Source organism: Panulirus ornatus, chromosome 1, assembly GCF_036320965.1.
Source record: "Panulirus ornatus isolate Po-2019 chromosome 1, ASM3632096v1, whole genome shotgun sequence".
Taxonomy (NCBI): Eukaryota; Metazoa; Arthropoda; class Malacostraca; order Decapoda; family Palinuridae; genus Panulirus; species Panulirus ornatus.
In genome coordinates this window covers 92,602,396-92,620,788 of record NC_092224.1, presented here as the reverse complement: position 1 = coordinate 92,620,788, position 18,393 = coordinate 92,602,396, and the positions used below count along the sequence as shown (strand labels likewise).

Here is an 18,393-nt window from a genome sequence, read left to right as displayed (position 1 = left end):
TCCTCGATAAAAACTTTTCACTGCTTATAACAACTTGCCTCCCACACCATATATTCTTAATACCTTCCACAGAGCATCTCTATCAACTCTATCATATGCCTTCTCCAGATCCATAAATGCTACATACAAATCCATTTGCTTTTCTAAATATTTCTCACATACATTCTTCAAAGCAAACACCTGATCCACACATCCTCTACCACTTCTGAAACCACACTGCTCTTCCCCAATCTGATGCTCTGTACATGCCTTCACCCTCTCAATTAATATCCTCCCATATAATTTACCAGGAATACTCAACAAACTTATACCTCTGTAATTTGAGCACTCACTCTTATCCCCTTTGCCTTTGTACGATGGCACTATGCACGCATTCCGCCAATCCTCAGGCACCTCACCATGAGTCATACATACATTAAATAACCTTACCAACCAGTCAACAATACAGTCACCCCCTTTTTTAATAAATTCCACTGCAATACCATCCAAACCTGCTGCCTTGCCGGCTTTCATCTTCCGCAAAGCTTTAACTACCTCTTCTCTGTTTACCAAATCATTTTCCCTAACCCTCTCACTTTGCACACCACCTCGACCAAAACACCGTATATCTATATATATATATATATATATATTTTTTTTTTTTTTTTTAATACTTTGTCGCTGTCTCCCGCATTTGCGAGGTAGCGCAAGGAAACAGACGAAAGAAATGGCCCAACCCCCCCCCCATACACATGTATATACATACGTCCACACACGCAAATATACATACCTACACAGCTTTCCATGGTTTACCCCAGACGCTTCACATGCCTTGATTCAACCCACTGACAGCACGTCAACCCCGGTATACCACATCGCTCCAATTCACTCTATTCCTTGCCCTCCTTTCACCCTCCTGCATGTTCAGGCCCCGATCACACAAAATCTTTTTCACTCCATCTTTCCACCTCCAATTTGGTCTCCCTCTTCTCCTTGCTCCCTCCACCTCCGACACATATATCCTCTTGGTCAATCTTTCCTCACTCATTCTCTCCATGTGCCCAAACCATTTCAAAACACCCTCTTCTGCTCTCTCAACCACGCTCTTTTTATTTCCACACATCTCTCTTACCCTTACGTTACTTACTCGATCAAACCACCTCACACCGCATATTGTCCTCAAACATCTCATTTCCAGCACATCCATCCTCCTGCGCACAACTCTATCCATAGCCCACGCCTCGCAACCATACAACATTGTTGGAACTACTATTCCTTCAAACATACCCATTTTTGCTTTCCGGGATAATGTTCTCGACTTCCAGACATTTTTCAAGGCTCCCAAAATTTTCGCCCCCTCCCCCACCCTATGATCCACTTCCGCTTCCATGGTTCCGTCCGCTGACAGATCCACTCCCAGATATCTAAAACACTTCACTTCCTCCAGTTTTTCTCCATTCAAACTCACCTCCCAATTGACTTGACCCTCAACCTTACTGTACCTAATAACCTTGCTCTTATTCACATTTACTCTTAACTTTCTTCTTCCACACACTTTACCAAACTCCGTCACCAGCTTCTGCAGTTTCTCACATGAATCCGCCACCAGCGCTGTATCATCAGCGAACAACAACTGACTCACTTCCCAAGCTCTCTCATCCCCAACAGACTTCATACTTGCCCCTCTTTCCAAAACTCTTGCATTTACCTCCCTAACAACCCCATCCATAAACAAATTAAACAACCATGGAGACATCACACACCCCTACCGCAAACCTACATATATATATATATATTTTTTTTTTTTTTTTTTTATACTTTGTCGCTGTCTCCCGCGTTAGCGAGGTAGCGCAAGGAAACAGACGAAAGAAATGGCCCAACCCCCCCCCATACACATGTACATACACACGTCCACACACGCAAATATACATACCTACACAGCTTTCCATGGTTTACCCCGGACGCTTCACATGCCCCGATTCAATCCACTGACAGCACGTCAACCCCTGTATACCACATCGCTCCACTTCACTCTATTCCTTGCCCTCCTTTCACCCTCCTGCATGTTCAGGCCCCGATCACACAAAATCCTTTTCACTCCATCTTTCCACCTCCAATTTGGTCTCCCTCTTCTCCTCGTTCCCTCCACCTCCGACACATATATCCTCTTGGTCAATCTTTCCTCACTCATTCTCTCCATGTGCCCAAACCATTTCAAAACACCCTCTTCTGCTCTCTCAACCACGCTCTTTTTATTTCCACACATCTCTCTTACCCTTACGTTACTTACTCGATCAAACCACCTCACACCACACATTGTCCTCAAACATCTCATTTCCAGCACATCCATCCTCCTGCGCACAACTCTATCCATAGCCCACGCCTCGCAACCATACAACATTGTTGGAACTACTATTCCTTCAAACATACCCATTTTTGCTTTCCGGGATAATGTTCTCGACTTCCAGACATTTTTCAAGGCTCCCAAAATTTTCGCCCCCTCCCCCACCCTATGATCCACTTCCGCTTCCATGGTTCCGTCCGCTGACAGATCCACTCCCAGATATCTAAAACACTTCACTTCCTCCAGTTTTTCACCATTCAAACTCACCTCCCAATTGACTTGACCCTCAACCCTACTGTACCTAATAACCTTGCTCTTATTCACATTTACTCTTAACTTTCTTCTTCCACACACTTTACCAAACTCCGTCACCAGCTTCTGCAGTTTCTCACATGAATCCGCCACCAGCGCTGTATCATCAGCGAACAACAACTGACTCACTTCCCAAGCTCTCTCATCCCCAACAGACTTCATACTTGCCCCTCTTTCCAAAACTCTTGCATTTACCTCCCTAACAACCCCATCCATAAACAAATTAAACAACCATGGAGACATCACACACCCCTGCCGCAAACCTACATTCACTGAGAACCAATCACTTTCCTCTCTTCCTACACGTACACATGCCTTACATCCTCGATAAAAACTTTTCACTGCTTATAACAACTTGCCTCCCACACCATATATTCTTAATACCTTCCACAGAGCATCTCTATCAACTCTATCATATGCCTTCTCCAGATCCATAAATGCTACATACAAATCCATTTGCTTTTCTAAGTATTTCTCACATACATTCTTCAAAGCAAACACCTGATCCACACATCCTCTACCACTTCTGAAACCACACTGCTCTTCCCCAATCTGATGCTCTGTACATGCCTTCACCCTCTCAATCAATACCCTCCCATATAATTTACCAGGAATACTCAACAAACTTATACCTCTGTAATTTGAGCACTCACTCTTATCCCCTTTGCCTTTGTACAATGGCACTATGCACGCATTCCGCCAATCCTCAGGCACCTCACCATGAGTCATACATACATTAAATAACCTTACCAACCAGTCAACAATACAGTCACCCCCTTTTTTTATAAATTCCACTGCAATACCATCCAAACCTGCTGCCTTGCCGGCTTTCATCTTCCGCAAAGCTTTTACTACCTCTTCTCTGTTTACCAAATCATTTTCCCTAACCCTCTCACTTTGCACACCACCTCGACCCAAACACCCTATATCTGCCACTCTGTCATCAGACACATTCAACAAACCTTCAAAATACTCATTCCATCTCCTTCTCACATCACCACTACTTGTTATCACCTCCCCATTTACGCCCTTCACTGAAGTTCCCATTTGCTCCCTTGTCTTACGCACCCTATTTACCTCCTTCCAGAACATCTTTTTATTCTCCCTAAAATTTACTGATAGTCTCTCACCCCAACTCTCATTTGCCCTTTTTTTCACCTCTTGCACCTTTCTCTTGACCTCCTGTCTCTTTCTTTTATACTTCTCCCACTCAATTGCATTTTTTCCCTGCAAAAATCGTCCAAATGCCTCTCTCTTCTCTTTCACTAATACTCTTACTTCTTCATCCCACCACTCACTACCCTTTCTAAACAGCCCACCTCCCACTCTTCTCATGCCACAAGCATCTTTTGCGCAATCCATCACTGATTCCCTAAATACATCCCATTCCTCCCCCACTCCCCTTACTTCCATTGTTCTCACCTTTTTCCATTCTGTACACAGTCTCTCCTGATACTTCTTCACACAGGTCTCCTTCCCAAGCTCACTTACTCTCACCACCTTCTTCACCCCAACACTCACTCTTCTTTTCTGAAAACCCATACTAATCTTCACCTTAGCCTCCACAAGATAATGATCAGACATCCCTCCAGTTGCACCTCTCAGCACATTGACATCCAAAAGTCTCTCTTTCGCACGCCTGTCCATTAACACGTAATCCAATAACGCTCTCTGGCCATCTCTCCTACTTACATAAGTATACTTATGTATATCTCGCTTTTTAAACCAGGTATTCCCAATCATCAGTCCTTTTTCAGCACATAAATCTACAAGCTCTTCACCATTTCCATTTACAACACTGAACACCCCATGCATACCAATTATTCCCTCAACTGCCACATTACTCACCTTTGCATTCAAATCACCCATCACTATAACCCGGTCTCGTGCATCAAAACCGCTAACACACTCATTTAGCTGCTCCCAAAACACTTGCCTCTCATGATCTTTCTTCTCATGCCCAGGTGCATATGCACCAATAATCACCCACCTCTCTCCATCAACTTTCAATTTTACCCATATTAATCGAGAATTTACTTTCTTACATTCTATGACATACTCCCACAACTCCTGTTTCAGGAGTATTGCTACTCCTTCCCTTGCTCTTGTCCTCTCACTAACCCCTGACTTCACTCCCCAGACATTTCCAAACCACTCTTCCCCTTTACCCTTGAGCTTCGTTTCACTCAGAGCCAAAACATCCAGGTTCCTTTCCTCAAACATACTACCTATCTCTCCTTTTTTCACATCTTGGTTACATCCACACACATTTATATATATATTTATATATTTATATATATATATATATATATATATATATATATATATATATATATATATATATATATATATATATATTTTTTTTTTTTTTTTTTTTTTTATACTTTGTCGCTGTCTCCCGCGTTTGCGAGGTAGCGCAAGGAAACAGACGAAAGAAATGGCCCAACCCCCCCCATACACATGTACATACACACGTCCACACACGTAAATATACATACCTACACAGCTTTCCATGGTTTACCCCGGACGCTTCACATGCCTTGATTCAATCCACTGACAGCACGTCAACCCCTGTATACCACATCGCTCCAATTCACTCTATTTCTTGCCCTCCTTTCACCCTCCTGCATGTTCAGGCCCTGATCACACAAAATCCTTTTCACTCCATCTTTCCTCCTCCAATTTGGTCTCCCTCTTCTCCTCGTTCCCTCCACCTCCGACACATATATCCTCTTGGTCAATCTTTCCCCACTCATTCTCTCCATGTGCCCAAACCATTTCAAAACACCCTCTTCTGCTCTCTCAACCACGCTCTTTTTATTTCCACACATCTCTCTTACCCTTACGTTACTTACTCGATCAAACCACCTCACACCACACATTGTCCTCAAACATCTCATTTCCAGCACATCCATCCTCCTGCGCACAACTCTATCCATAGCCCACGCCTCGCAACCATACAACATTGTTGGAACCACTATTCCTTCAAACATACCCATTTTTGCTTTCCGGGATAATGTTCTCGACTTCCACACATTTTTCAAGGCTCCCAAAATTTTCGCCCCCTCCCCCACCCTATGATCCACTTCCGCTTCCATGGTTCCATCCGCTGACAGATCCACTCCCAGATATCTAAAACACTTCACTTCCTCCAGTTTTTCTCCATTCAAACTCACCTCCCAATTGACTTGACCCTCAACCCTACTGTACCTAATAACCTTGCTCTTATTCAAATTTACTCTTAACTTTCTTCTTCCACACACTTTACCAAACTCCGTCACCAGCTTCTGCAGTTTCTCACATGAATCCGCCACCAGCGCTGTATCATCAGCGAACAACAACTGACTCACTTCCCAAGCTCTCTCATCCCCAACAGACTTCATATATATATATATATATAAATATATATATATATATATATATATATTTTTTTTTTTTTTTTTTTTTTTTTCAACCATTCGCCATTTCCCGCATTAGCGAGGTAGCGTTAAGAACAGAGAACTGGGCCTTTTTTGGAATATCCTCACCTGGCCCCCTCTGTTCCTTCTTTTGGAAAATTAAAAAAAAAAAACGAGAGGGGAGGATTACCAGCCCCCCCGCTCCCTCCCCTTTTAGTCGCCTTCTACAACACGCAGGGAATACGTGGGAAGTATTCTTAATCCCCTATCCCCATATGTATATATATATATATATATATATATATATATATATATATATATATATATATATATATATATATATATATATGTTGATATGTATACATATATGTTTGTGTATGTATATATGAGTGTATGGGTCTTTCTTCATCTGTTTCCTGGCACTACCTCACTGACACAGGAAATACAGTCAGGTATAATAATAAAAAACCATTGCTAATTATTCCTGTATTTTAATTCTGTACATTATATTTCTTATTTTTTTAGGTTGGTGGTCTTGTTGGTGGTCAGCAGGTAAATAACACTGGATCTATGCATTATTTGCTTAGTTCTTATCGTGTTGGCATGCTAGCACTGGAGACATTGGCAAGGAAAGTTCATGATGACCGACCACAGGCAAAATATGCCAGAAATCCACCTAATGGGGAAGATGTCAAGTGGCTGTTAGGCGTGGCAAAGAAACTTGGTGAGTAGATTATGCTTTTGTTTGATGTTTTTCCTGTTATTTGCCATTTGATTGCATTTTGACTGACAAGACCCACTTACAGTTATCATTTGATATCATTGGTTCTAAATGATGAATATTAGTATTTCAGGTTAGATGTACCATGTGGAATTGGACCTCATTTTTCTATTGCTAGTATGCAGGGTTAGGATTAGTGAACTTCTGCCTTTTGCCATAGCGACCCCCTGGTGGGAGTTTCTGGAGGGAACAGACTTCATAGATATAGAGAGATAAGATATTTATTTTTATATCATAATTAATTGCTGTTTCCTGCATCAGCGAGGTAACACCAGGAAACAGACAAAGAAAGACCCATCCACTCATATGCACGTATATATACCCATACATGCACATATTTATGTACATATACATTTTTTTTATTATACTTAATCGCTGTCTTCCACGTCAGCGAGATAGTGCAAGGAAACAGACAAGAAATGGCCCAACCAACCCACATACACATGTATATACATAAACCCCCATACACACACATACACATTTCAATGTATACATACATATACATATATACACGGTCACTTGTTTACCAAATATTGTCCCAGCTACATCTCTTCTTTGTATATTAACTGACATATTTCTTTCTTGTATCTCCCTTGATGATGTGATTATTACACAAAAGTGCATGTGAGAACTTATTGTGTTTCATCTCCCCATGGACTCGTAGGAATATATACACATGTACATATTCATGGATGTGGTTGCTAGGGAGGTGAATGCAAGAGTTTTGGAAAGAGGGGCAAATATGCAGTCTGTTGTGGGTGAGAGAGCTTGGAAAGTGAGTCAGTTGTTGTTCGCTGATGATACAGCGCTGGTGGCTGATTCGGGTGAGAAACTGCAGAAGCTTGTGACTGAGTTTGGTAAAGTGTGTGAAAGAAGAAAATTGAGAGTAAATGTGAATAAGAGCAAGGTTATTAGGTACAGTAGGGTTGAGGGACAAGTCAATTGGGAGGTAAGTTTGAATGGAGAAAAGCTGGAGGAAATGAAGTGTTTATCTGGGAGTGGATTTGGCAGCGGATGGAACCATGGAAGTGGAAGTGAATCATAGGGTGGGGGAGGGGGCGAAAGTTCTGGGAGCATTGAAAAATGTGTGGAAGTTGAGAACGTTATCTTGGAAAGCAAAAATGGTTATGTTTGAATGAATAGTGGTTCCAACAATGTTATATGGTTGTGAGGCATGGGCTATGGATAGAGTTGTGCAGAGGAGGGTGGATGTGCTGTAAGTGAGATGTTTGAGGACAATATGTGATGTGAGGTGGTTTGATCGAGTAAGTAATGAAAGGGTAAGAGAGATGTAAGGTAATAAAAAGAGTGTGGTTGAGAGAGCAGGAGAGGGTGTTTTGAAATGGTTTGGTCACATGAAGAGAATGAGTGAGGAAAGATTGACAAAGAGGATATATGTGTCAGAGATGGAAGGAACGAGGAGAAGTGGGAGACCAAATTGGAGGTGAAAAGATGGAGTGAAAAAGATTTTGTGTGATCGGGACCTGAACATGGAGGAGGGTGAAAGTTATGCAAGGAATAGAGTGAATTGGAACGATGTGGTATACTGGGGTCGATGTGCAGTGGATTGAACCAGGGCATGTGAAGCATCTGGGGTAAACCATGGAAAGTTTTGTGGGGCCTGGATGTGGAAAGGGAGCTGTGGTTTTGGTGCATTATTCATGACAGCTAAAGACTTAATGTGAATGAATGTGGCCTTTGTTGTCTTTTCCTAGCGCTACCTCGTGCACATGCTTGGGGAGGGGGTTGCCATTTCATGTGTGGCGGGGTGGCAGTGGGAATGAATAAGGGCAGACAGTATGAATTATGTACATGTGTTATATATATAGGTATATGTCTGTATGTGTATATATATGTATACATTGAGATGTATAGGTATGTATATGTGCGTGTGTGGACGTGTATGTTTATACATGTGTATGTGGGTGGGTTGGGCCATTCTTTCATCTGTTTCCTTGCGCTACCTCGCTAACATGGGAGACAGCGAGAAAGTATAGTGAAAATAAATAAAATAACATTCATACTTGCTGCCTTGATCCATTCCCTTCACCTATTACTTCTACCTAATGCTCCTACCTACTATTTCTACCCAATGCTCCTGTTTATTGTTTGCTACCGACTACTTCTGTCTTTTTCTCTTACCATTTTGCCAAAAGGCAGATTTAGCAATTGTGCTTACCATAGGAAAATCTAGAGTTGCAAAGAATGAGTTGTGTCAGCTAAGTGTTGTGAAGTGTTGTGTGTGACATGGAGAGATGGTATATTTGTGGACAGGATGCCAGCAGTCCATATGTAGGTGAGACAGAAAGAAAATACAGCCACCTGGGTGTGCAACTTGACAACCACTGAAGTGCAGACTAACTATGCAGCCATCATTAATCCTCCCAGTACCCAGGGAGGTAGTACCAGTAATGTACCTCCCAGGTCTGTGGCTGCCTACCATCTCCTACCTCTCAGGTAGTAGTTATTTTGTGTACATAGGGAATATCATGATTTGTAAATTTCTTACACATCTGGCTGTAGGTTTGAAAATGGTGGTTACGCTTTAATATGAACATTTTTTTTCCATGATGATTCTTAGCACTTAGTTCACTACTCTAAACAATGCTGGAAGGTTATATATAATTGGCATTGATGGATATCATTCATTAGTGTATTTATTTATATTTCGGATTATATCTTGTATAATCATCTAATAATCCTTTACATTTTTCAGGTCAGCAGTACCTGCAGCAGTTTTGCATGTGCTCGGTGAATAGTGTTGCATCACCCTTTGTGCTGCAGGAGTTGGCGGTGGAAGCAGCTCATTATTTAGCCCGCCATTCACCTGCATTATTTCACCAGCATTTACGCTCAGCCATCTTGCAGCCTCTTGTACAGAAGTGCCAGCAAATGTAAGCATATCTGAAAACAAACTTACTTTTCCAAGTACAGACTGAACCTGTATAGTACAGCATTCCCTGATGTGTTAGCATCCATGGGTCAGACATTTACTGTCGGGTAAAATTAGTTTCAGTGGGAATATATGGAAAAGGCATGAAGGCCAAAATAGCTTGATAAGAGTAAGGTTATTAGGTTCAGTAGGGTGGAGGGACAAGTTAATTGGGATGTAAGTTTGAGGGGAGAAAAATTGAAGGAAGGGAAGTGTTTTTGATATATGGGAGTGGACTTGGCAGGGGATGGAACCATGGAAGTGGAAGTGAGTCATAGGGTAGGGGAGGGGGCAAAGTTTCTGGAAGTGATGAAGAATATGTGGAAGGAGAGAATGTTATCTCAGAGAGCAAAAATGGGTATGTTTGAAGGAATAGTAGTTCCAACAATGTTATATGGTTGCAAGGCATGGGCTATAGATAGGGTTGTGCAGAGGAGGGTGGATGTGTTGGAAATGAAATGTTTGAGGACAGTATGTGGTGTGAGGTGCTTTGATCGAGTAAGTAATGTAAGGGTAAGTGAGATGTGTGGAAATAAAAAGAGTATGGTTAAGAGAGCAGATGAGGGTGTGTTGAAATGGTTTGGACAAATGGAGAGAATGAGTGCGGAAAGATTGACAAAGAGGATATATGTCAGAGGTGGAGGGAACAAGGAGTGGGAGACCAAATTGGAGGTGGAAGGATAAAGTGAAAAAAGATTTGAGTGATCGGGGCCTGAACTTACAGGAGGATGAGAGGCATGCAAGGAATAGAGTGAATTGGAACAATGTGGTATACCAGGGTTGATGTGCTGTCAGTGGACTGAACCAGGGCGTGTGAAGCATCTGGTGTAAACCATGGAAAGTTTTGTGGGGCCTGGATATTGATAGGGAGCTGTGGTTTCAATGCATTACACATGATAAGTAGAGACTGAGTTTGAATGAATGGGGCCTTTTTGTATGCATTCCTGGCGCTGCCTCGCTGAAGCTGGGGATTGTAATGCTGTTTTTCTGTGGGGCAGGGTAGCAACAGGAATGGATGAAGGCAAGGAAGTAGGAATGTGTGCGTGTGTATGTATGTAGTGTCCACATAGTGTATGTATATATATATGTATATGTTGATATGTATTTTTTTTTTTTTTTTTTTTTTTTTTATACTTTGTCGCTGTCTCCCGCGTTTGCGAGGTAGCGCAAGGAAACAGACGAAAGAAATGGCCCAACCCCCCCATACACATGTACATACACACGTCCACACACGCAAATATACATACCTACACAGCTTTCCATGGTTTACCCCAGACGCTTCACATGCCTTGATTCAATCCACTGACAGCACGTCAACCCCTGTATACCACATCGCTCCAATTCACTCTATTCCTTGCCCTCCTTTCACCCTCCTGCATGTTCAGGCCCCGATCACACAAAATCCTTTTCACTCCATCTTTCCACCTCCAATTTGGTCTCCCTCTTCTCCTCGTTCCCTCCACCTCCGACACATATATCCTCTTGGTCAATCTTTCCTCACTCATTCTCTCCATGTGCCCAAACCATTTCAAAACACCCTCTTCTGCTCTCTCCACCACGCTCTTTTTATTTCCACACATCTCTCTTACCCTTACGTTACTTACTCGATCAAACCACCTCACACCACACATTGTCCTCAAACATCTCATTTCCAGCACATCCATCCTCCTACGCACAACTCTATCCATAGCCCACGCCTCGCAACCATACAACATTGTTGGAACTACTATTCCTTCAAACATACCCATTTTTGCTTTCCGGGATAATGTTCTCGACTTCCACACATTTTTCAAGGCTCCCAAAATTTTCGCCCCCTCCCCCACCCTATGATCCACTTCCGCTTCCATGGTTCCATCCGCTGACAGATCCACTCCCAGATATCTAAAACACTTCACTTCCTCCAGCCTCTCACCATTCAAACTCACCTCCCAATTGACTTGACCCTCAACCCTACTGTACCTAATAACCTTGCTCTTATTGACATTTACTCTTAACTTTCTTCTTCCACACACTTTACCAAACTCCGTCACCAGCTTCTGCAGTTTCTCACATGAATCCGCCACCAGCGCTGTATCATCAGCGAACAACAACTGACTCACTTCCCAAGCTCTCTCATCCCCAACAGACTTCATACTTGCCCCTCTTTCCAAAACTCTTGCATTTACCTCCCTAACAACCCCATCCATATTTATATCTATACGTACGTATGTGGGCATTTATATACATTTATGTGCATATGAGTGGATGGGCCATTCTTCATTTGTTTCCTGGCACTACCTCACTAATGCAGGAAAATGTGATTATGTAAAAAGTTATTATACTTTGTCGCTGTATCCCGCGTTAGCGAGGTAGCACAAGGAAACAGACGAAACAGTGGCCTAACCCACCCACATACACATATATATACATAAGTGCCCACACACGCATATATACATACCGATACATTTCAATTTATACATATATAGTGTGGTTTCAGAAGTGGTAGAGGATGTGTGGATCAGGTGTTTGCTTTGAAGAATGTATGTGAGAAATACTTAGAAAAGCAAATGGATTTGTATGTAGCATTTATGGATCTGGAGAAGGCATATGATAGAGTTGATAGAGATGCTCTGTGGAAGGTATTAAGAATATATGGTGTGGGAGGCAAGTTGTTAGAAGCAGTGAAAAGTTTTTATCGAGGATGTAAGGCATGTGTACGTGTAGGAAGAGAGGAAAGTGATTGGTTCTCAGTGAATGTAGGTTTGCAGCAGGGGTGTGTGATGTCTCCATGGTTGTTTAATTTGTTTATGGATGGGGTTGTTAGGGAGGTGAATGCAAGAGTTTTGGAAAGAGGGGCAAGTATGAAGTCTGTTGGGGATGAGAGAGCTTGGGAAGTGAGTCAGTTGTTGTTCGCTGATGATACAGCGCTGGTGGCTGATTCATGTGAGAAACTGCAGAAGCTGGTGACTGAGTTTGGTAAAGTGTGTGGAAGAAGAAAGTTAAGAGTAAATGTCAATAAGAGCAAGGTTATTAGGTACAGTAGGGTTGAGGGTCAAGTCAATTGGGAGGTGAGTTTGAATGGAGAAAAACTGGAGGAAGTGAAGTGTTTTAGATATCTGGGAGTGGATCCAGCAGCGGATGGAACCATGGAAGTGGAAGTGGATCATAGGGTGGGGGAGGGGGCGAAAATTCTGGGAGCCTTGAAGAATGTGTGGAAGTCGAGAACATTATCTCGGAAAGCAAAAATGGGTATGTTTGAAGGAATAGTGGTTCCAACAATGTTGTATGGTTGCGAGGCGTGGGCTATGGATAGAGTTGTGCGCAGGAGGATGGATGTGCTGGAAATGAGATGTTTGAGGACAATGTGTGGTGTGAGGTGGTTTGATTGAGTAAGTAACGTAAGGGTAAGAGAGATGTGTGGAAATAAAAAGAGCATGGTTGAGAGAGCAGAAGAGGGTGTTTTGAAATGGTTTGGGCACATGGAGAGAATGAGTGAGGAAAGATTGACCAAGAGGATATATGTGTCGGAGGTGGAGGGAACGAGGAGAAGAGGGAGACCAAATTGGAGGTGGAAAGATGGAGTGAAAAAGATTTTGTGTGATCGGGGCCTGAACATGCAGGAGGGTGAAAGGAGGGCAAGGAATAGAGTGAATTGGAGCGATGTGGTATACCGGGGTTGACGTGCTGTCAGTGGATTGAATCAGGGCATGTGAAGCGTCTGGGGTAAACTATGGAAAGCTGTGTAGGTATGTATATTTGCATGTGTGGACGTATGTATATACATGTGTATGGGGGTGGGTTGGGCCATTTCTTTCGTCTGTTTCCTTGCGCTACCTCGCAAACGCGGGAGACAGCGACAAAGCAAAAAAAAAAAAAAAAAAATATACATACACAGACATATACATATATACACATGTACATAATTCATACTTGCTGTCTTTATTCATTCCCGTCGCCATCCTGCCACACATGAAATGACAACCCCCTCCCCCCACAAGGGCGTGAGGTAGTGCTAGGAAAAGACAACAAAGGCCGCTTTTGTCCACACTCAGTCTCGAGCTGTCATGTATAATGCACCGAAACCACAGCTCTCTTTCCACATCCAGGCCCCACAAAACTTTCCATGGTTTACCCCAAACACTTCACATGCCCTGGTTCAATCCATTGACAGCACGTTGGCGCTGGTATACCACATTGTTCCAATTCACTCTATTCCTTGCATGTTCAGGCCCCAATCGCCCAAAATCTTTTTCACTCCATCCTTGCACCTCCAATTTGGTCTCCCACTTCTCGTTCCCTCTACCTCTGACACATATATCCTCTCTGTCAATCTTTCCTCACTCATTCTGTCCATGTGAACAAACCATTTCAAAACACCCTCTTCTGCTCTCTCAACCACACTCTTTATTACCACACATCTCTCTTACCTTTTCATTACTTACTCGATCAAACCACCTCAAACCACATATTGTCCTCAAACATCCTATTTCCAACACATGCACCCTCTTCCACACAACCCTATCTATAGCCCATGCCTTGCAACCATATAACATTGTTGGAACCACTATTCCTTCAAACATGCCCATTTTTGCATTCGAAGATAATGTTCTCAACTTCCACACAATTTTCAACGCTCCCAGAACTTTTGCCCCCTCCCCCACCCTGTGACTCACTTCCGCTTCCATGGTTCCATCCGCTGCCAAATCCACTCCCAGATGTCTAAAACACTTCACTTCCTCCTGTTTTACTTCATTGAGTTGTTCCTCAGCCCTACTATACCTCATAACCTTGCTCTTATTCACATTTACTTCTGCTTTCTTCTTTCACACACTTTACCAAACTCAGTCACCAGCTTCTGCAGTTTCTCACCCGAATCAGCCACCAGCACTTTATCATCAGCGAACAACAACTGACTCACTTCCCAAGCCCTCTCATCCACAACAGACTGCATACTTGCCCCTCTCTCCAACACTCTTGCATTCACCTCCCTAACAACCCCATCCATGAACAGATTAAACAACCATGGAGACATCACGCACCCCTGCCGCAAACCGACATTCACTGAGAACCAATCACTTTCCTTTCTTCCTACTCATACACATGCCTGACATCCTCGATAAAAACTTTTCGCTGCTTTTAGCAACTTGCCTCCCACACCATATACTCTTAATACCTTCCACAGAGCATCTCTGTCAACTCTTATCATATGCCTTCTCCAGATCCATAAATGCTACATACAAATCCATTTGCTTTTCTAAGTATTTCTCACATACATTCTTCAAAGCAAACACCTGATCCTCATATCCTCTGCCACTTCTGAAACCACACTGCTCTTCCTCAATCTGATGCTCTGTACTTGCTTTCACCCTCTCAATCAATACTCTCCAATATAATTTCCCAGGAATACTCAACAAATTTATTTGTTTATTTATTATACTCACCTTTATCCCCTTTGGCTTTGTACAATGGCACTATGCATGCATTCCTCCAATCCTCAGGCACTTCACCATGAGCCATACATACATTGAATATCCTCACCAACCAGTCATCAACAGTCACCCCCTTTTTTGGTAAATTCCACTGCAATACCATCCAAACCTGCTGCCTTCCTGGCTTTCACCTTCTGCAAAGCTTTCAGTACCTCTTCTCTGTTTACCAAATCATTATCCCTGACCCCTCTCTCTTCGCCCACCACCTCGACCAAAACACCCTATATCTGCCACTCTATCATCTGACACATTCAACAAACCTTCAAAATACTCACTCCATCTCCTTCTCACGTCACCACTACTTGCTATTACCTCCCCATTTGCCCCCTTCACCGATGTTCCCATTTGTTCTCTTGTCTTACACACTTTATTTACCTCCTTCCAAAACATCTTTTTATTCTCCCTAAAATTTAATGATACTCTCTCACCCCAGCCCTCATTTGCCCTCTTTTTCACATCTTGCACCTTTCTCTTGACCTCCTGCCTCTTTCTTTTATACATCTCCCTGTCATTTGCTCTATATCCCTGCAAAAATTGTCCAAATGCCTCTCTCTTCTTTTTCACTAATAATCTTACTTCTTCATCCCACCACTAACTACCCTTTCTAATCTGCCCACCTCCCACACTTCTCATTTATTTTATTAATATATTATTTATTTATTATACTTTGTCGCTGTGTCCCGCGTAAGGGAGGTAGCGCAAGGAAACAGACGAAAGAATGGCCCAACCCACCCACATACACATGTATATATATATATATATATACACGTCCACACATGCATATATACATACCTATACATTTTAACGTATACATATGTATACAGACACAGATATATTCATATATACACATGCACATAATTCATAATTGCTGCCTTTATTCATTCCCGTCACCACCCTGCCACACATGAAATAGCATTTTTTTTTTTAATATATACATATTTGCCATTTTCCTCGTTAGCAAGGTAGCGTTAAGAATAGAGGAAGGACTGAGCCTAAGAGGGAAAATCCTTCTTTTGGAAAAGTAAAAACTGGAGGGGAGGATATATATATATATATATATATATATATATATATATATTTTTTTTTTTTTTTTTTTTTTTTTATACTTTGTCGCTGTCTCCCGCGTTTGCGAGGTAGCGCAAGGAAACAGACGAAAGAAATGGCCCAACCCCCCCCATACACATGTACATACACACGTCCACACACGCAATATACATACCTACACAGCTTTCCATGGTTTACCCCAGACGCTTCACATGCCTTGATTCAATCCACTGACAGCACGTCAACCCCTGTATACCACATCGCTCCAATTCACTCTATTCCTTGCCCTCCTTTCACCCTCCTGCATGTTCAGGCCCCGATCACACAAAATCCTTTTCACTCCATCTTTCCACCTCCAATTTGGTCTCCCTCTTCTCCTCGTTCCCTCCACCTCCGACACATATATCCTCTTGGTCAATCTTTCCTCACTCATTCTCTCCATGTGCCCAAACCACTTCAAAACACCCTCTTCTGCTCTCTCAACCACGCTCTTTTTATTTCCACACATCCCTCTTACCCTTACGTTACTTACTCGATCAAACCACCTCACACCACACATTGTCCTCAAACATCTCATTTCCAGCACATCCATCCTCCTGCGCACAACTCTATCCATAGCCCACGCCTCGCAACCATACAACATTGTTGGAACCACTATTCCTTCAAACATACCCATTTTTGCTTTCCGGGATAATGTTCTCGACTTCCACACATTTTTCAAGGCTCCCAAAATTTTCGCCCCCTCCCCCACCCTATGATCCACTTCCGCTTCCATGGTTCCATCCGCTGACAGATCCACTCCCAGATATCTAAAACACTTCACTTCCTCCAGCCTCTCACCATTCAAACTCACCTCCCAATTGACTTGACCCTCAACCCTACTGTACCTAATAACCTTGCTCTTATTGACATTCACTCTTAGCTTTCTTCTTCCACACACTTTACCAAACTCCGTCACCAAACTTTCTTTTAAACTATTCGCCATTTCCCGCGTTAGCGAGGTAGCGCTAAGAACAGAGGACTGGGCCTTTTTTGGAATATCCTCAACTGGCCCCCTCTGTTCCTTCTTTTGGAAAATTTAAAAAAAAAAACGAGAGGGGAGGATTTCCAGCCCCCCGCTCCCTCCCCTTTTAGTCGCCTTCTACGACACGCAGGGAATACGTGGGAAGTATTCTTAATCCCCTTTCCCCAGGGATAGATATATATATATATATATGTTAAAATTTTTTATGGGTGGGGTAGAGAGGGAGGTAAATCTGAGAGTCTTAAAGAGAGGGGCAAGTAATACAGTCTGTGGGGGATGAGAGGGCCTGGGAAGTGAGTCTGTTGTTGTTTGCTGTTGATACAGCACTGGTGGCCGATTCAATAGAGAAACTGATAAAGTTGGTGACTGAGGTTGGAAGAGTGTGTGAAAGGAGAAAGTTTAGAGTGAATGTGAATAAAAGCAAGGTTTTAATGTTCAGCAAGGTTGAGGGACAAGTTAGTTGGGTGTGAGTTTGAATGGAGAGAAATTAGAGGAAGTGAAGTATTTTAGATATCTGGATGTGAACATGGCAGTGACTGGAACCATGGAAGTAGAAGTGAGTCATTGGGTAGGGGAGGGGGCAAAGGTTCTGAGAGCACTTAAGAATGTGTGGAAAAAGAGCACATAATCTGGGAGGGCAAAAATGGTTATGTTTGAGGGAATAATAATCACATCAGTATTATATGAGTGTGAGGCACGGTTGTAGACAAAGTTCTGCAGAGAAGGGTGGATATGTTGGAAGTGAAATGTTTAAGGACAGTATGTGATGTTCGGTGGTTTGATCAAGTAAGTAGTGTAAGGGTAAGAGAGATGTGTGGTAAGAAAAAAGAGTGTTGCTGAGACAACAGAAGAGGGCATATTGAAATGGTTTGGACATATGGAGAGAATGAGTTAGGAAAGATTAACAAAGAGGATATATGTGTCAGAAGTGGAAGGAACATGGAGAACGGGAAGACCTAATTGGAGATGGAAGGATGACGTGAAAAAGATCTTGAGTGATCGGGGCCTGAACATGCAAGAGGATGAGAGGCATACACGGGATAGAGTGAATTGGAACGATGTTATACTGGGGTGGATGTGCTGTCAAAAGACTAAATCAGGACATGTAAAG

General features: G+C 42.6%; 1 protein-coding gene across 7 annotated transcripts in view; it reads left to right on the top strand.

The window, feature by feature from the left end:
• Dora (zinc finger SWIM domain-containing dorado) overlaps window positions 1-18,393 on the top strand; it is a 302,025-nt gene that overhangs the window by 267,074 nt on the left and 16,558 nt on the right. For all 7 annotated transcript variants that reach the window (XM_071666088.1, XM_071666070.1, XM_071666078.1 and 4 more), the window contains 2 exons: window positions 6,559-6,757; window positions 9,531-9,708. In XM_071666088.1, coding sequence (XP_071522189.1) covers window positions 6,559-6,757; window positions 9,531-9,708 — 377 coding nt within the window. The remainder of the gene's footprint in view (window positions 1-6,558; window positions 6,758-9,530; window positions 9,709-18,393) is intronic.